Source organism: Natator depressus, chromosome 5, assembly GCF_965152275.1.
Source record: "Natator depressus isolate rNatDep1 chromosome 5, rNatDep2.hap1, whole genome shotgun sequence".
In the NCBI taxonomy this organism is placed as follows: Eukaryota; Metazoa; Chordata; order Testudines; family Cheloniidae; genus Natator; species Natator depressus.
Window position 1 is genome coordinate 108,569,890 of NC_134238.1, and position 20,340 is coordinate 108,590,229.

Genomic DNA, 20,340 nt, shown 5'->3' on the forward strand with positions numbered 1-20,340 from the left:
CTAACATCAAAGAATTAAGTTATCTGCTCCCACCTCTTTCTTCCTAAGTACTGGTACATTGCATTAAATTCATAGTGGATGAAAATGCAAATTAATTTAAACACCTGTAGTTTGTTTCTTTGTTAACATTAAATATTTACAGAGAATTATGATAACCTACAGCACCATAGGGCTTGTTGAGCTATGTTCTCTCACAGCTAGTAGAAAAATGAAATTTAAGGTAGATAGTAATTTTTTAAATGTTTCATACCTTGTTTTGTTAAACTGCAAGTTAACATGACACTCTCCTGCCTTTACTGGTTGATTTAACGGAATGTAAACAGCAGTAGTACTTCCCAGTAAATAATTTGGCATTATCACGGAGGAAATCAATACTGTATTGCATTTTAGCTAAAAATTTGCCGTGTGAAAAGAAAACGAGAATGAATTGTGGGACAAATGTGGTCTCAGACATCGAACAAATTGCTCGATCGGATCAGAATGTATTCCTTCTTTGTTTGCCCACTTGTCTGGAGGATTCTTGAATCATACTGTATATAAAGATACCCCTTTGATTCTCCTCAGCTAAACTAAACAGTGGTAACAGATTCCTTTTGGTTTTGTTTGGAGAAAATCCATTTCTAGACCACCCGGTTAGCTGCCTTTGGAATTTAGACCACATGTAAACCTTCAGGAATTTTCCTAGGTCTTGTTGCTTTTTTCTTTCCAATTCTTGAGGGGCAAACTGTCCAAATCTTAATGGACAATTTTTCTGTCATGTTGTATTTGAACTAGTGAGAGTTGAGTTAATGTGAAGTGTCTGTTGCAAAGTGATTCTTGAGTGGAAATAGTCATTCCTGGCATCTCCACAATCACAATTTACATTGTAGGAGTGGATGAAATCTGGGTAATTGTTCTCACCTATGGAATGCTATGAAGAGACCTGAAACAGGAGATTATGTTATGTCTCTTCAACTATTGTGGTATTCAGCTGTGTGTATCTCTTTGCTACTTTCCTCATGGATCTGTACCAGAGCAGGTCAGTCTTTAAGGAACATTGCCAGCATTTTCTGTTCTAGAAAATTAGCCTTTTCCCACACTCTTTTCTTACACAAGCTTATTCACAAGGAGAAGAAATAAAATGCAAAACCAACCACACAGGCAAAGGCAGTTGGTAATTTACTTAATTTTGTGTGTGTTAGCAACTCTTTATTGAACCCTTTCCAGCTTGGGTTCCTATTTCCACCTTGCTCTGGTTCCTGAGTGATGTTCCCTCTACCTTTTTCCTTGTGGTGTGTGAAATGAGCAGATGTGAGAATTCAGAAAGGAAAAGAGTATACAAAGCAATGTCAAGGTAGAGAACTCCTTGAAGTCTTCTAGGGACTTTGGCATTTAGATATAGTTTACCAGGGAAGCACTTCAGTGCTACTGGGATGGGTGCTATAGAGAACCCTCAGTTAAGACGAGAGGCGTACAGTTTTCTGCTCTGGGGGTACAGTGCTGCAGTGCCAGTCTAGACACCCTGGTTGATTACAGTGCTGCGATTGGTCTCTGGGAGTTGTCCCACAATTCATGATCTTGCCTCTCTGGTCATCGGTTTGAACTTTACTGTCCTCTCCTCAGGTAACCAACCATCATCCCCACCCCGTAAATTCCTTTGGAATTTTGAAAGTCCCCTTCCTGTTTGTTCAGTGATGCGTGCAGTGGTCTCCACGTATCTTTCCAGGTGACCATGCCTGCTCCACACACCAGACGATCCCCCTTGGAGCAATGTCGAGCTGCTGGACCCCATCAGCATTTGAGGAGAGGAGGCTGTCTAATTCCAGCTGCACTCCAGCCATAGGAATTATGATACCTATGGACAGATTTCACGATGCATGACAGAAAGGGGCCACGACTGGGACACGCTGCAGTGCAGAAGGAGTTGTGGAACGCTTACCACAAGCCATGAGAGGCAAACCGCTGCTTTGGTACTGCGCCCACAAGCTGCCGATTCTACAAAGAGCTGGATGCGATATTCGGTGGTGACCCCACCTCCACTGTGAAGTCCACTGTGGATGCTTCAGTAGCTCACGTGCCAGTAGAGAGCGGACCGAGCCAGGAGGAGGAAATCTTGGACAAGGATGTGGAGGGGGAGGGGGACTCAGAGGCAGAGGATGACTTGGAAGTCAAAGATGCATGCAGCCAGGAGCTCTTCTCTACCCCGGAGGAGGCTAGCCAGTCACAGCTGTCGGAGCTTCGCGAAGCGCAAACACGAGAGGAGGCCCGTGGTAAGTGGTTTTGATTTTGGGAATCAAACCACCCCCCTCAGTGCTAATGTGTTTTTTTTGTTTGTCACTCTCCATGGGTTGTTGTTTTTTAATAAAAGAATTGTGTTGGTTTGAAAACCATCTTTATTCTATTAATTGAAAGCAAACAGAGCCCTGAAGAGCAACATACAATTATCTTAAACCTTTATATTGAATCATCTGCACCAATCACAATCGCCTCTTAGCATTATAAGCACTGCAATCCCAAGCATAGCAACAAATATTAGTGGCTTTCAGCTTCAAATTGCCGGCTCAAGGCATCCCTGATCCTTATGGCCCCGTGCTGTGCCCCTCTAATAGCCCTACTCTCTGGCTGTTCAAATTCAGCTTCTAGGCACTGAGCCTCAGCAGTCTCGCCCTGAGTGAAGCTTTCACCTTTTCCTTCACAAATATTATGGAGTATACGGCACGCGGCTATAAGCATAGGAATATTGTCATCGGCCATGTTCAGCGTCCCGTAGAGGCCGCGCCAGCGGGCTTTTAAATGGCCAAAAGCACACTTAACAGTCATTCTGCACTTGCTCAGCCTGTTGTTAAACTGCTCTTTGCTGCTTTCAAGGTGCCCTGTGTATGGCTTCATAAGCCATCGCATTAAAGGGTAAGTGGGGTTTCCCAGGATCACAATGGGCATTTCAACTTCACCTATGGTGATCTTCTGATCCGGGAAGAAAGTCCCTCCTTGCAGCTTCCTGAACAGGCCAATGTTCCGAAAGAACACTTTCCAGACCAGCCTGCGTTAATGTCTGTGAAATGCCCATGATGATCCACAAGTGCCTGGAAAACTATAGAGAAATACCCCTTCCAATTAATGTACTCGGTGGCTCGGTGATCTGGTGCCAGAACTGGACTATGTATGCCATCTATCGCCCCTCTGCAGTTAGGGAAGCCCATTTGTGCAGGGCCATCCACAATGTCACGCACATTGCCCAGAGTCACAGTCTTTGAGAGCAGGATGCGATTAATGGCCCTGCGCACTTCCGTCAGCACGAGTGCAACGGTCGACTTTCACACTCCAAACTGGTTAGCAACCGATCGGTAGCAATCTGGAGTAGCCAGCTTCCACAGTGCAATCACCACACGGTTCTCCAGTGGCAGGGCAGCTCTCCTTCTCGTGTCCTTGCGCCGCAGGGTTGGGGCGAGCTTGTCACACAGTCCCATGAATGTGGCTTTCCTCATCCGAAAGTTCTGCAGCCACTGCTTGTCATCCCAGACGTGCATGACGATGTGATCCCACCACTCAGTGCTTGTTTCCTAAACCCAAAAGCGGCGTTCCACTGTGGTCAGCATCTCCGTGAATGCCAGAAGCAATCTTGTTTCGTAGCTAGTACACCTGGTGAGATCATTGCTGTACTCCTCTTTCCTTTGTAGTTTAAGCAATAACTCCACTGCTACTCGTGACATGTTGGTCAGAGCGAGCATCATACCGGTCAACAGTGCAGGATCCATTCCTGCAGACCAAAGAGGCAGAGCGCGCAGTACACAAACCATTGAAAGATGGTGCCAAATGCGGATGGAAGCACAGGGATTGCTGGGATGCCAAGCAATGCATCATGGGGCATTGGAGCAACACCCAGGATGCCGTGCGACCCCCTCTGGCTTCCCACAACTCTTAGCGGCAGAAGAGAAAGAGGTGCTCTGTGGGATAGCTGCCCAGAGTTCACCGCTCCGAATACTGCTGCAAGTGCCGCAAGTGTGAACATGCTATTGCGCAGGCAGCTGACAGTGTGAACATACAACAGTGGTTTTCCTTCAGCGCTCTCTGAGTGGCTCTGTAAATGCTGGCACTATAACTCATCCAGTGTAGACAGACCCTTAGTGATTGGTATTATACGGTTGCACCTCAGCTGGGTGGTTGATTTCAGAGCCTTGCACCCGGTCAGTTTCTGTTGTTGGAGAGGAATTGCTGTCATGGAGTCGGGTCTGGTGTAATTTTATTTACGTGCTGTACATGTTCTTATCTACTCTATATATGTGAGGTCTTACTCTTTAGCCAAGATAGGAATTGCCAGTTTGTTTGGGTCCAGGTCATTTACCTAGATACACTAGCAGGAACAGCTGTCTGTCTTTTAGTTGCTAGGCCTCCAGATCTCCATCCATCCTCCCAGCTGTCACAGAACCTTCTCCTGGCTAAGGTATCGCTCTCCAGTCAGGAACCAGAAAAACAGCATCAGATTTGCTGCCAGAAGATTCATCTCACTTTCTGCTGCTGACCTGTTAGAGCAGGGGTTCTCAAACTTCATTGCACCGCGACCCCCTTCTGACAACAAAAATTACTACACAACCCCAGGAGAGGGGACTGAAGCCTGAGTCTACCCAAGCCCCATTGCCTTGGGTGGGGGGGGGGGCAAAGCCAAAGTCCGAGCCCCACCATCTTGGATGGGTAGGGGGCAAAGCCCAAGAGCTTCAGCCCCAGGCAGGGGGCCTGTAACCTGAGCCCCGCTGCCCAGGACTGAAGCCCTCAGGCTTCAGCCTAATCCCCTCATGGTGGAGCTCAGGCTTCAGACCTGGGCCCCAGCAAGTCTAAGCAGGCCCTGGCAACCCCATTAAAATGGGTTCACGACCCACTTAGGGTTTGAGAGCTGCTGTGTTAGAGTAACAAAAATAGTCTAAGTGGAACATACATTACACACTTGAACACTGGATGCACTTAGAGTTCCACCGGTTTGAACAATTCTCCTGTTTTCTCAGAGATTGCTGACCTTTAAAACATGGAACACAGAATCAATAGAATCATTCAAAATCTTGGAAATTTTCAAGGGTGCTCAGAGTGTAAAATTTATGTACACGAATATGTAACAGGCAGCAATCTGACAGAGAGAGGATTTGCAGGAGCCCCTTATTACGTTCTCTAAGGAATGAACGAAAGACTGGTGATCTCCACGATTCTAGTGGAGTCACCCTCTCTGTAGATACTATGATATCATCCCTGCTAGAGATGATTTGTCCCTGTGACTCATAATAATATTTCTGAAGAACGAATGTTTTTTCTTTGGAATATATAAGATTGCATCTGTTGCCTAGTAGCCTCTCAAAATACAAAAGGGAGAAGAGCCCTGAAGCCCACAACAAGGTCTCTACTGTCAATGTACTTTTCAGGAACAAAATATAAACATTTCCAGCAAAGGATACTTAATTATTTTTTTTCCAAATGCTGTTGCCTTTCTCCCTGGTATGAGAAACCCTTTTATTTAAATGGGAAAGCCCATGAACTAATCCTTCAGTCCATTCCCCATCTCTTTGTGAACACATACATGGAAAGCAAGACTGAAATGCTAAGTGTGTTCTGTTCCTAAAATCCAATAGTACTTTGGTAACATAAATATTTAAAATATTCTCCTAATATTCCCCTAATATTGCTCACAAAAATAGGTCTACAAATTAACTTTACTGGATAACGCACTAGCAAAAAGAAGAAGGCTTATACACTGTAGAAAGTGTCTGGGTCTGAAATTCATGCTCAGTCTTTAATTAGATGAATATGCTGAAATTGACACAGCCTACCTGGAATGTAGTTCGAAAAACTTTGACAATGAATAGAGTCCATATTCTCAAAGCGCTACAACTATTGGATTTGGATTAGGGCCATCGATTAATCACAGTTAACTCATGCGATTAACTCAAAAAATTAATCGTGATTAAAAAAATTAATCATAATTAATTACACTGTTAAACAATAGAATACCAACTGAAATATATTAAATATTTTTGGATGTTTTTCTACATTTTCAAGTATATTGCTTTCAATTACAACACATAATACAAAGTGTACAGTGCTCAATTTATATTATTTTGTATTACAAATATTTTCATTATAAAAATGATAAACAAAAGAAACAGTATTTTTCAATTCTACTCATACAAGTACTGTACTGCAATCTTTTTATCATGAAAGTGCAACTTACAAATGTAGGGGTTTTTTGTTACATAACTGCACTCAAAAACAAAACAAAGTAAAACTTTAGAGCCTACAAGTCCACTCAGTCCTACTTCTTGTTCAGCCAATTGCTAAGAGAAACAAGTTTGTTTACATTTGTGGGAGATAATGCTGCCCACTTCTTAATTACAATTTCACCAGAAAGTGAGAACAGGCGTTCGCATGGCACTGTTGTAGCTGGCGTCACAACATATTTACGTGCCAGATGCGCTAAAGATTCATATGTCCAGTCATGCTTCGGCCACCATTCCAGAGGACGTGCTTCCATGCTGATGGCACTCATTAAAAAAATAATGTGTTAATTAAATTTGTGTCTGAACTCCTTGAGGGGAGAATTGTATGTCTTCTGCTCTTTTTTATCTGCATTCAGCCATATATTTCATGTTGTAGCAGTCTCAAACAATGACCCAGCACATGTTGTTCGTTTTAAGAACACTTTCACTGCAAATTTAACAAAATGCAAAGAAGGTACCAATGTGAGATTTATAAAGATAGCTACAGCACTTGACCCAAGGTTTAAGAGTCTGAAGTGCCTTCCAAAATCTCAGAGGTGTGGAGCTTGATTTCAGAAGTCTTAAAATAGCAACACTCTGATGCGGGAACTACAGAACCCAAACCACCAAAAAAGAAAATCTACCTTCTGCTGGTGGCATCTGACTCAGATGATGAAAATGAACATGCTTCGGTCCGCACTGCTTTGGATCGTTATCGAGCAGAACCCGTCATCAGCATGGACACATGTTCCCTGGAATGGTGGTTGAAGTATGAAGGGACATATGAATCTGTAACACATCTGGCATATAAATATCCTGCAACTCCGGCTACAACAGTGCCATGCAAACACCTGTTCTCACTTTCAGGTGACATTGTAAACAAGAAGAGGGCAGCGTTATCTTCTGCAAAGGTAAACAAACTTGTTTGAGCGATTGGCTAAATTAGAAGTAGGACTGACTGGACTTGTACGCTCTAAAGTTTTATATTGTTTTATTTTTGAATGCAGGGTTTTTTGTACATAATTCTACATTTGTAAGTTCAACTTTCATGATAAAGAGATTGCACTACAGTACTTGTAGTAGGTGAATTGAAAAATACTATTTCCTTTGTTTTTTACAGTGCAAATACTTGTAATCAAAAATAAATATAAAGTGAGCACTGTGCACTTTGTATTCTGTGTTATAATTGAAATCAATATATTTGAAAATGTAGAAAACATCCACCAATATTTAAATAAATAGTATTCTATTATTGTTTAATAGATTATTTTTTTAATAGCTTAATAGGTAAAACATCATTCCATTTGGTTCAACTTTAAATTATCAGTTCAAAATCTATTTTATAACAAACTAACTATCAGTATCTTCACATCTGTGAATCTCTGTTGACAGGAATGAGACAGAAACAGTATCTTTTTTGGTTTGCAGATTTAAAGATATAAGAATTTGGGTTTTCCACATTCTTTTCCCCTTTTTTTCCTAGTTTCAAGTTTCCATCTTTCCCTTTCTCCAGACTCGTCAGTTCCCCTCTTTATCATTTTTCTTTCACTTCTTTGAAAAGACTGTTGTTAGCAAATACATTATTCAATATAACATTAAACTTTCTCCAAATTCTAGAATCATTGCCCTGGATTTTATAATAGAAAGTATTCTGCATGATAAAGTAAGAATTTTCACCAGGAAAAACAAATATTAAAAGCCCACTTGTTAAGGAACATTTATTCTTTAAGAAAATTTAAATATTTTCAACCTGTGATATACAAACTGACTTAGCTTTGGTGATGGTCGTTCTCCCTTGATATCACTTAACCATTAGACAAGCCAGCCGCAAAATGATTCCTGGAGTGCATAAGTGTAATTAAACAGTATGTAATGCTTTTAATATTCAAATGCTTCTCCTGTCTGTGGAACTACAGAAGAATCTTCAAAGATATCCTGGAATGGGGGCAATTGAACATGTAAGAAAACACAGTAGGCCTGATTCTTGGAGAAAATGGAAATGGGGATGTCCCTTGTTTTTGTGTCACCCATTCTAGTGCTGGTTGAAGTTCCAAGTGATCAGCCCTAACGTTATACCACTGGTGAAGGAATTCATGTCACTGGGGGATTGGGTGGAGCTCTGCTATTTTCAGAACCCTTTGGGCAGCAGTGAAACTGGCAAGTTTCATTTTTGTCAACTTTGGGAAAGTTGTAAGCAACAGCAGAGGCAGGTGGGCAGTGACGCTATTTACTGGAGTAGGGTACTCAAGAATACAGGCTGGGAAAATTAAGAGTGAAAGAAGCACCCCGGTTGCAGCAGCCAGAAAGCTCAGTGCAGTAGTGTAGATACTGTTGCTCATCACAAGAGCCAGGAGGTTGGTGAGGTGTAAAGTAGCAGAGAACTCTCATGCTGCTAGCAGCCAGGAAGCACACGAACACACACAAAGTTAGGTGAGGGAGACTTCAAATTGGGAGAAGAAAGGAATGACCAAAGATATTTGGGAGGAGGTTGAGAACATGATGCAGGGAAAGAGAGAGAGAGATAAGTCTACATAAAGCAAAGGATGATAGAAAGAAAAGAGGAAGCAGACACTGAAGACAGCTCAGAAAAAGATACACCATGTTCTATTATGGGGGACCGGATGGGAGGGGGGGAGAAGCAGAAGTGGAGTGAAGACCAGAAAGGAAGGAAGATATAACAAACACAAAGGGGTGAAGTAAAAGGAGTGGTTGAATAGTATTCAACAAATGTATTATTTGATTAATTTTAATGGTATTCATCAAATAATTTTTAATTGGTATTTTTCTCTGGTATCCATGCAGCTCTTTGGCTGGTCAAATACTAATAATCAGGAAAGAAATTACTAAAGTAATGCTGATGAAATTATTAGATTAATACAGATGGAATTAATCAAATGTGAGAGATGAATACATTCATTATTTGATTCAGCACTAGTAGTAAGTTACTTAATATGTGATGTGTTATTTTTTAAATTGCAAATGTGTTACGATTAAATACAGTATGAAATAAACAGCATGCAAGTGATTTATTTCTTTAGTGGTTAATTATCCCTAGTTCAGAGTAAGGAGCAGAACATTGTTGCATTGCTCTAGGAGAAGCCTGAACAGGAGGTTGTGACTCCATGAGCCTCCCTGAGTCACAATCTCCATCCTGGTTCCACAGCTGCTCCACGGAGGAGTAATCTGTGCTGGGTATAGAGCAGGTGAAGCACATGTTCTTTAGCATGCAGGCACATCTACACTTACCAGGGTGTTGGGCAGTCTCTGCTTCTCCTGCCCACCTGTGTGAGGTGATGGTCGGGAAGTGTAATGGCTTTAAAGAACCCACTTCTGCTCCTGTACTGCTCCCCAAGGTGCCACAATTTGGTCCTGTAATTGCCAGGGATTTGGCTTTCAGTTGTGTGGTGGCAGCTATTTTTCACGTTGTTTGGTAGGCTTAGTTTTCAGGCTAGTAGGTTTTGCGTAAATTTCAAGACCCTAAGTATGGTACCATTACCAGTTTTATGTTTATGTTTAGGTTTGAATGCTCAGCATAAATGTTCTCTGTTTCTTTCATGTCTGTGACATGAGCTGTGATTCAGTATTAAATGTTTAATTTAATACAAGGCACATTGTCAGGTTAAAAATCTTGTTTTAAAAATATTCCTTACCCATGCTACCAGTTAGGACAATTAAAAACAATCTAATTTATTTTTCACCTTTTGGTGCTCATTGCTTACCTTATACATTTATTATAGCGTCAACAATGAAAATAAACAAGCCAGCTTTACTTTTGTTTCCAGTCATTTTCATTGTCTGGCTCTTAAGCACTACCACAGTATTGTCAACTCTGCAGGAAAAGGTTTCAATCCAAGCAAAATTTCACCTTCATTAAAAAACAGACAAAACCAGTGAAAATATTTCTTTTAACATTAGGTTTTATAATTTTTTATATATGCAATGTGAACTTTTTAGAGATGGTTACTATAATAAATTAGATTTTTGAATAAAAATGAGAAGTAGTAGCCTTCAGTTATGATCTGGGAGGCTGTAAAATAAATATTTTAAGAGACTAAAAAGTGCAAAATTTAGCAGGGAACCGTGGGTTTCTTCTAACAGCTGTAAGGTTTTATTATGTACAGTACACAAAGTATTTTCTTTGCAAAACAGTGTCTTAATTGCTTTGAGCTGCAAATTCCATTAGACTTACTACTTTCACAATATAACTGATTTGTATCATACTATTTTTTATTTCTCTCAATTAATCGTTGTTTCTCATTATTTTCATGAATTGTGGAGAAGAGACAATTTCACTTTTTGGCTAGAATTCAGATATCCTAAAAATGAAAGTGCAAAAGTAGTCCATTTTATTCTTAATCCCTAACCAAAAATATCAACTCTGCAAACCATTTCATCTTCCGAGACTAGACCAAATAATTTCTGTTTGATTCTGTATTTCATGGGCTCTTGTGTCCAGGAGCAACAACATATTCAGTTCTGAATTCCCTGCCCTCCCTTACTTTAATATGTTACACAGTGCTACAATTCGTAGTATGATTTAAATAGTGATACAGTAACAAGAATGAGGTAAAACCACATATAATTGAAAATTACATGAAAAAATTTAAGTCTTTAACAATGAAAGCAAATGCATATTCTATTACAGACTTTGACTGTCTTTTTAATGAATTTTCATTTTTGTTAAACAGAGAGCATCAGGACAACAACAAGAGATTAACAACTTGGTACAGAGAAAAATTGCTGTAGATGAGGAAAATGCTCTCTTGAAGAATGAATTCAGTAATTTGCAGCAGAAATTTAAAGATAAAAGTCAAGAACTTAAGGTATATTGACTTGTACATAGTTGTATAGGACCATAGCTTTGAAGTACTTCTTTAAGCAATGTCAGCCTTTGTGGCACAGAAAGTGACAAGCTTGGAGGAAAAATTGCCTTAGGCCTTGTTAGACCTTACAGTTTTCTCACACACCAACTCTGAGAAAGATGCTTTAAAGCTACAAATCCAAGCTTTATAACTTTCAGATAAATAGTTAATGATGGAAATGGAGCAAAGAAAGTAGGAGTGTGAAGATGTGGCTTCTTGTAATTAGATTCTGATGGGACTGGCATTATTAATTGATAAAGCCGAGGTCTGGGAGGATATGTCTGTGTGGGTCTCAAAAATAGCTGGGGACAGCATCAAAGGCAGCTTGATCAATTAATGGGCTCTTTGCAAATGTGTACTCATCAAAGCTGTCATCCAGCTAAAAAATATGACCCTTCCACCTGCATGAAGGAGGCCAATAAAAGTACACAGGTGACCTTGGCCATCAAATATAGAAGAAGCTGCTGTGAGGGTAAAACTGCACAGTTTATATTTGCTGATTAGTTCTCACTTTTTTTTGTTTATCGGCCCTTGTGGTACTGTTCTACAGGACACTAAGGAGTGTGCACAGAAGAAAGAAGAGCAAAACAGACTGGTTATAAAAAATCTGGAGGAGGAAAATGAGGGATTAAATACACGCTGCGCTGACCTGCTAAATGACCTGGAGAAACTGAGGAAGCAGGAGGCACAATGGAGAATAGAAAAATCTGGTGTTGATGCCAAAATAAAGGTATGAGATGGAATGGACTATTGGATATTATTTCAGAACTAACTTCTCCCAGGCACTTGCACTACATGTTATTTTCTTTAAATAACAAGTTATATATTCAAATCTACCAGTGGAGACTGACATTCATTTACATTCCTTCACTTAAGACCCACAGCTTTTTAAAAATTGATGTTGCCAAGCAGGAAACTGACTTCAAATAATCATCCTAAAATGTAATCATTAAAAGATAAGATACTGGAGTCTGAGATAAAAGGTAATTCTTTAAAAACAGCTTTTAAAATCTTCTCATTTAAGATTTTTTTTCTCAATTACAATTTAATATAATTTGATTGTAGTGGACTTGATATTTGCTATTTTGTAAGATGGTTTTACGAACTTTTCAACTATAGTTTTGAATACATTGCATCTTAGCCTCCAGAGGGCTCCACTCTTCGTGAAAGGTTTTTTCACTGCATATCATATTTAAAAAGTTATATTCACTGTTTGATAAATGTGTTGTTGCTTTTTCGTTTCATTTGGATACTTCCTACAGAATGTCACACTGTGCTGAAATGTGTAATACTTCCAGTTTTTAATTCCTTACCAGTCTTTCTCATGAAAACTGGCATGTCTTTTTAAAATATTTCTAAGTAATAAGTCACAAACGCTAGTATCAAACCGTTTGTTAGTGTTTGTATGTGTATTTATATAAAGTTTATGTATTTTTGTATTATTCAGTCTAAGGTGCATTGAATACATGTATTCTTTTTTTATATAAAATGCATCATCTCCTGATATACTGTATGTCATAAACAGCACAACTTTGGCTTGCACAGAAATGTTTAATATTTTTCATGGCAATTTAGTGGTAGTGCAGCATACAACGATGTAGGGCCCTTTGATCCCAGGGTGAGAGAAACATGGAATGCTGCAGAGGCAGTCCACTGAACCCTGTGCTCTTTACTGACGCCCATGGCTGTTTTAGGCATGGTACTAAAAAGCTTTAAGAGCATTTCATCCCTCATAAAACAGAAGATTAGTTACTGAAATCCAAGGCCTATGGTTGTCTGGAAGGTTTGTATCCATTCCCAGGACTCTATGAAGGGCTTGGAGTTCCTCAAAGGGGAAACTTCACTAATAACAGTATGTATTAGAATGATTTAATTAATTTTCAGGCTGTCAGTTATGTTGTTGCAGCATCTCTAATAAATTGTTGCAAATAATTTAACTCCCCATAATTTCCCATTACACCAATGAAAAGAGTAAAATCAAAATTCTTTGGGTTGATTTTATGGCAGCTAAAGTATACCATAAAGAGAAGGAGGTTTGTTATAATGGTGTGAGCACAGGAGTAGGGGCAATCAACTCCAGCTTGAGCACTGACTCTCTCTGCAATGTTGATCAAGTCACTTGACCACTCTACTTCAATTTGCCTTATCTCACAAGACTATTGTGAGGATTATTAATTGATGTTTCTAAAGGGCTTTTAAGAGGAAAAATGTTGTATATGCACCAAGTAATGATAATGTGTTTTACTTCAGAAAAAACAGATACATTTAAACTTTATTATGTACACGTGGATTTAAGAAACTTTGTTTTGCTAAAACAGTTACCTTATTCATGATTATATTACTTATGCATAAATTAGCTATAAATATTTTCTTGACGTTTTAATGGGTTCCAGTTTGAATTAATTTCTTCCTCTGTTCTGTTCATTCTCCCATTTCCATTACTAGACATTTTCAAGAATATGTATTGGATGCCAGATTTGTTTTTAACAGGGCCCTATTAAACAGGATGAGAAATAATACCCTTACCCCAAAGGACAAATATGAGATTATCATCTTGTACTGTCTTGGTCTGAAAATGATCAGTTCTCCCAGTGTAACATGTTTCTTAAGTGCTTTTAATAACAGTGTTTTTAAAATGGCAAAATAAGTAATAGGATTTTTTATTGTCAGTGTGTTGATTTTAAGTGATTGTAAAAATGGCAAAGTAGGGGTCCATATTCATTGTCTCTGAATGATTTCCATATAAAATTGGCTGTGTTTAGAAGTGAAATGTTATTTTTCTTAAACGCCGGCTAAGCTACTGAATCTGGTATCTGGGAGTCAAGCTGGGATCTCTTTGGCTTGTGCATTAGCACTGGTAAAAAAGATCATTGTTGTTAATTTTGTGAACAAGGGATCCAGAAACAGTCCACCTCACTCTCCATAGTCCTCCTGAATCCAATTGTACAGCACCCAGAGGGAGAATAAGATTAAAACTAATAAATGTAAAACATCCTAAAACTTTACTTTTAAAATCTCTTCTGTAGATATTAAATATTTTAGTTCTAAATGTCCTAGGCCCTTTGAAGGTTAGAAGTGACTACTATTTCTCCACTTAGTTAGGTGGGTTTCTCCCCTTTCAATGGGATAAAGCACCGGTTTCTAGCCCCGGAGGGGCTTCAAGCAGTGACATTTGTATGTATACAAAAGCTGTCAGTGTTGTCCAGCTATACCAAAAGAAGGACAGGAGACACTTGATATGGTTTTAATCAAGCTGTAATTGTATTAGTAGATGTCTGGGACTACCCGGCAGATAAAAGTGTATAGTGCAGATAACCCCATGTTCATTCAATAACCACCCTGAGGGGCTTCCACCAACTCCCTTCTTTTTCCATCGAGGTCCCCCAGCCAACCTATTGCTGGGACCTTACCATCCCCACATCCACCCCAAACAAGGATTAAGGTGGGCTATACGAAAGGGGGTTGGCTCTCTGCCGTACCAGTCATAGGAGCCCCGAACTCCCGCAGTCCGCTCCTGTAACCATCACTTCCTGTTTAAGTCCTTGATCAAACTTTTTTTCCGCACACTGTATACCTTACCTATTGAATGCCTGCACTGGACATCCGCTCCACTCTTACATAATGAGTTGCAACATATAGTCTAATTCCCTTCACTCCTCACCAAAATGGGGCCCTGCTTCCCCTGAACCTGCTGTGGGGAAGGCAAATAAAAAAAACAACCCACTTCACCTACACCAATCTGGTGGTGAGGGGAAAATTTCTTCCCAACCTGCCTAAAAAGGAGCGGCTGCCCACAGCAGGTCCTGACAGAACCTGGTATTTTGCCACCTCAAGGCGAGGGAGGGTGGGCTTTTCCCTTTTCAACTCCTCAGCCCTTCCAGTCTCAGAGGATAAGTCAGTGTTGTCATGCTGACCCACTCCCCCTTTTGCAGCACCTTCTGAGCCTCTTTCCCCCCAACCCGAAAAGTAATGTGGTGAAAAGTGAGTGATAAATACAAGGTGGATTGATTTAAATCAAAGCAATTTTAATCACTGATTTTAATCATGATTTAAGTCAGCAAGCTGAAAACTTTGATTTTAAATAATCGATTTTAATCTTGTTTTTTATTTGTACTTCAGTTATTTTCTAATTGTTTGGTAACCATTAAAATATGTTGATTTACAACTAAATATTGCCTTTATGCTAAATGGTGCTTCTTTTTTGCTAACCAGGAGGATATACTAACTATAAACATTTATTTAAGCTACTTGTATAGATTAACTTGTATTTATTCTGATTCTTAATTTTTAAATTTTTTTTAGAAAATGTTGCATGATGCATATCTTAGTTACTAGATGATTAATTTTTTATTGATGATTTGTGTCAAGCTGTATTTGGATGGAAATTCAAATTCAATTAAAAATGTGCAAAAACAGCATTCAATTTTTTTAATTATATATAAATGTAAGGAATAAAAAGATTTTCAAAGCATGTTTTGCAACTCCCAACTGGTTTCTTAAATTTGAATGAACTAACCATTGAACTGAAGTAGTTGAATAAACTGAAGTGAACAAAATATTCTCTGCACCTGCAGAAGAGGCTACTGCTGTCAAAAGCTGTTTGGCATTCAGTGAAATCTGGTTCTAAGCGATTAGCCAATGACTTCCACTAGTTCAGTGGTTTGACTTTCTTTAAAATTTGGTATAACATATGTACTACTTAATGTTTTGTATTTAATTTTGTATTTAATGTAAATAATTTTAATATATTATTGTAAGTTTAGACCTTAACATAGGTTGTCAATTTCAAATTTGATTTTAAATCAGTTTATTCTTTAAAAGTACAAATCTGTATTTAATTTAAACAGAAAAACTGATATAAATAAAAAATCTGATTTAATTTTTTTAAGTAATCAATTTTTACTCACCCCATTTTTTATCAATCACATTTATCATATGCCTTTCCAGTTTATCACATATGCCTTTATGAATCTTGTTTGTGTACAGCATAGACCTAATTCTCACTTGTGCTAAGGCTTTTTACACTGCTCTGGTAGCATAAAGTGGTGTTGAAGTGGGTAGGAACAGCATCCTGATGAGAATTCTCCTATGCAGGGGATTTCCCTGGCTTGAATAGAACTGGTATAAAGACTCTATATAGACCCTGCTCTCAGCCTCCAGGTGGATCAGGAGCATAACCCTGCAATATGGGTGTTTTCTGTTTCCCAGAGCCCATTGTAGGTCATTGGAAGCCAAGCAAAAGTTAATGTACCCCTGTGGACTGTTTAATTTACACTGGGGACGGGGCAGGTTCCTGCACAATCCCAGAATATGAGGAATGCAAAAGTGATTTAAAGCCACCTTTGTTCCCCTTCCCAAGTCCAAACATGGAATAAATGAGAATCTGATCCAATGCCTGGTTGTGCATAGTCTCTGATTTACCCCTTGAGAGTGTAGGGCTACCACTTTTCCTGCAGGCAGCTTGGCTTCAGTCCCATTGGGAACAATGAGAGGCACTGGACATCTTTCAGAACATTCTGTAGCTTCATATCTCCATTGAGATAATGGGAAATGGTGGGTATTTTGACAGAAGTCAATTCTCCCTGAGTTTTTCTCAACTCTGTAGAACACAATGAGGAAAAAAGTATGAAAAAAAATTAAATGCCTTTAAAAATCAGTTTCCTTTAATCCAAGCCTGCAAACACTAAAATAGTTGATTTATAATGTTATGGTTTTTGTATAATGTCACTACAGGACACAGCTATGGTAGTTTGGGTGCTTTAGATGCACATTTCCATACTTTACCATGTTTGGTTTTCATTTAAATTTCCTGGGTTTATAGTTCTTGGTTCTGGAATAATTAGAATCTTGCAGTAATGATTTTACCTTGTTCATAAGTTCTTTTCTCCATTACTCCATATTAACATAGTTTTTGTCCGGGGGGGCAGGGAGAGGGAGGGAAGGAGGGAGGGAGAGAGAAAGTGTGTGTGTAGGGAATAATTGTATGTTCTTTGTAGTTTTTAACTCTTACTGGCTCCCGTGCTTTTTAATATATTGCAAAATTAATTCTTTACAGAATTTGGAAACGGATTTAACAGAGGCAAGAAAACAAATGGAAGACTTGAACACTAAATGCAGTGACTTGTCATCACAAGTGGCTGTTAAACAGACTGAATTAGCACAAAAGGATTGTGATGTGGCCAGAGTTAGGCAAGTATTTCACATCTCCATTTGCTAAATAAGCTAATCACTTGCAATTTTTTTAATGACATTATTTTATGATTTGGAAGAAATATCTTGTTATCACAGCTACTTTTGCAAAACAATGTATTGTAATACCATCCTATTTTGTAAGATACACACGTTATCTTGGAAATTTTTGGATAGCTAGCCTTGGAACCTACTGTTTATGCAAACTATTTTTGTTCATTTTGCCTTTTGTGACGTTCAGTTTTTTACAGAAGGGATGGACATTATTAAAAATTACACTTCTGTAATTAGCATTGGGTCAGAGAGTTGTCAATCTCCACTCCAAGTTGCAAAATACCAGTATGATTAGTAACATAAGCAATTAATTTGAGAGGCTAAATGCCCTAAACCTACAAAAGTTTCAAACCTAACTTTAACTTTTTAATTAGAATCAAGTCTGACAGGTCAACAGAAGTCTACACAAGCCTTTGCTAAAGGTTTAAAATGCTGTGATTTAAGCTTTATCTGAAGTCTCACACATCTTTTTATTAGGCTGAATCTGGAGGATTAGCGCTGCATATTTGAGATGTGTAGAAGAAATGAAAGATAGGCTGAATTATATGAAATGACTAGGTTATTAAAATCATCAAAATGACAGCAGTGGCAGAAGACATCCAACAGGTTTAAGCGGATTGATGAGAAGTAGTCCATTCTTTTTCTCTTATTTACATAGTTCCATAGGAGTACACAGTGCTGTCTGGTAGAAGGGCAGTGTTAGACAAATAGTATCCCTTGCCCAAAAGAGCTTACATTCCAGGAGCACTAGTTGGAATGGGGCAAATAAAACAGATCAATACGATATATAGATAGCAGTCATTGCAGTTGGAATGCTTATTCTTCATAGTTTTCAACCACTAATAATTTCACCATAGGGAATAAGTCCTTTGTCTTTAAAGAAAAATGAGAAACGAGATCTTTGTAATTTTTATGTAACTTAATTTGTCTTCCTGGGATTAGTGTAGGACAGGGGTGGGCACACTACAGCCCATGGGTGGCATCCGGCCTGTTAGACTATTTAATCCAGCCCTTGAGCTCCCGTTGGGGAGCAGGGTTGGGGGCTGGGGTTGCCTTGCCCTGCTCCGCGCATGCAGTGGCTCCAGATGGCTCCCGGAAGAAGGGGCAGCCAGGGGGCTCCACACACTGCACCTGCCCCAAGAGCTGGCTCTGCAGCTCCCATTGGCCAGGAACTGCTGCCAATGGGAGCTGCAGGGGCGGTGCCTGCAGACTGCGCCCCGTGGCAGCCGGACGGGGACATGCCACTGCTTCCGGGAGCTACTGGACATAAGCGCTGCCGGGACTCTTCAGCCCTGAGCCCCTCTCCCTAAACCCCAACCCCCTGTCCCAGCCCTGATCCCCCTCCTGCCCTTCAAACCTCTTGGTCCCAGCCCAGAGCACCTTTCTGCATCCCAAACCCCTCATCCCTGGCCCCAGCCCAGGGCCCACACCTCCAGTCAGAGCTCTGACCCCCTCCCACATTCCAACACCGTGCCCGAGCTGAGAGCCCCCTCCCGCACCCTGAACTCATCATTTCTGGCCCCAACCCAGAGCCCACACCCCCAGCTGGAGCCCTCACCCTCTCCTGTACCCCGAGCCTCAATTTTGAGAGCATTCATGGTCCGCCATAAAATTTCCATACTGAGATATGGCCCTCAGGCCAAAAAGTTTGCCCAGCCCGGTCTAGCATCGCTATTGAAAAAGATGTCCCTAGTTATTTTCATGTTTAAAAGTCATAAATTCAGAATCTCAGTGGTTAACAAAAATACAAGAATGGTATGTAAACACGAAAGATTTTAATAGCCCGATCTATGGAAAGACAAGCTGATGGAATTTGTAAACTTTATCAAAAGGCTGACAGACTTTAAAATATTCCTGAATAGATTGTTGTACTAGAACTATGCTTCTCTGTGGCCCAAGATATCTATGGTGTGAGGGTATAGGGATGGGAAAGGACACTTTCAAAGCAGGTAATCAAAGCTGACAAAGTTACTACACATTTTCTGCGGGAACAGCATGTTGCAAACTGAGTTGGCCATGCCAGAGGACCTTAAAATCTCTTGACATACATTTTACAATATCCACTACAAGTCAGAACTTGCTAAATATAGACACTTGCTCATTTTACAAGCTTTGCTAGGCCCACAGCTATAGTTGGAGCAGCGAGGTATCACAGGTAAACTCTTATGAAACTGTGAATTTTAAAAAAGTAACTTTGCCACCCATTGAATTTGAGTGAATGTTGAAAATATACATCAGTATTTTAAGAAAAAAGTATATAAAGAAATTCTAAGCTGTGTTTATATGTATTTTCAAGTATTTTGTTTGTTTGTATGGAAAGGCAGAAATAAGGTCTCCCAAACAGCCTTAACTATGATACTGTCATTCCAAATTTATGAAACAAAATTGCACCCACTACTTTCACAATATGAGTCATATTCCCCCACTTCCATATCTCTTTGTCTCTAGGGATTTAAATAGACCCAACTGCATCCGATGAAGTGAGCTGTAGCTCACGAAAGCTTATGCTCAAATAAATTTTGTTAGTCTCTAAGGTGCCACAAGTACTCCTTTTCTTTTTGTCAGTTGCCATAGGATCTAGGTGCTGAATCTTCACATTACCACATTCCATCAGAATATAGTCAGTTGACCACAATATTTACACAACTTTCCTTTATACATATGCTCCTCATCTTTTTTATTATTATTCTTAGTCATCTTTCTAGGTACATTATAAAATATGTTTTCCTTTTATGAGTAGTTTTCTGAAATATTATAATTTGCCAAGATTTGTTTGTAAAAGGGCATTATTTGTTCTGTTTGGGGGGCATATTTCATGTTCCATATAGAAATTCTTTAAGGATTTTTACTGCTGCATCTCATGATACTGGGGCGGGGGCAATTCCCATTTTGGATAGTTAAGACTTCTGTTTCAAATTAAGGCAGTTTAAGCATTTTGGTTTTTGCTGTGCTTCATTATGGAGTGTTCAGTAAAAACTACTGAAATTAGAAAAAGACTGGTTGGATGTGAATGTTGCATG

At 39.5% G+C, this 20,340-nt stretch overlaps 1 protein-coding gene across 3 annotated transcripts in view; it reads left to right on the forward strand.

The window, feature by feature from the left end:
• CNTLN (centlein) overlaps positions 1-20,340 on the forward strand; it is a 276,250-nt gene that overhangs the window by 66,158 nt on the left and 189,752 nt on the right. For 2 of the 3 annotated variants that reach the window (XM_074953434.1, XM_074953436.1), the window contains exons 4-6: positions 10,904-11,038; positions 11,628-11,807; positions 17,133-17,270. In XM_074953434.1, the coding sequence (XP_074809535.1) occupies positions 10,904-11,038; positions 11,628-11,807; positions 17,133-17,270 (453 nt within the window). Of the gene's footprint in view, positions 1-1,792; positions 2,250-10,903; positions 11,039-11,627; positions 11,808-17,132; positions 17,271-20,340 lie in introns of those variants that run through there. The other variant, XM_074953437.1, reaches the window with a different exon arrangement.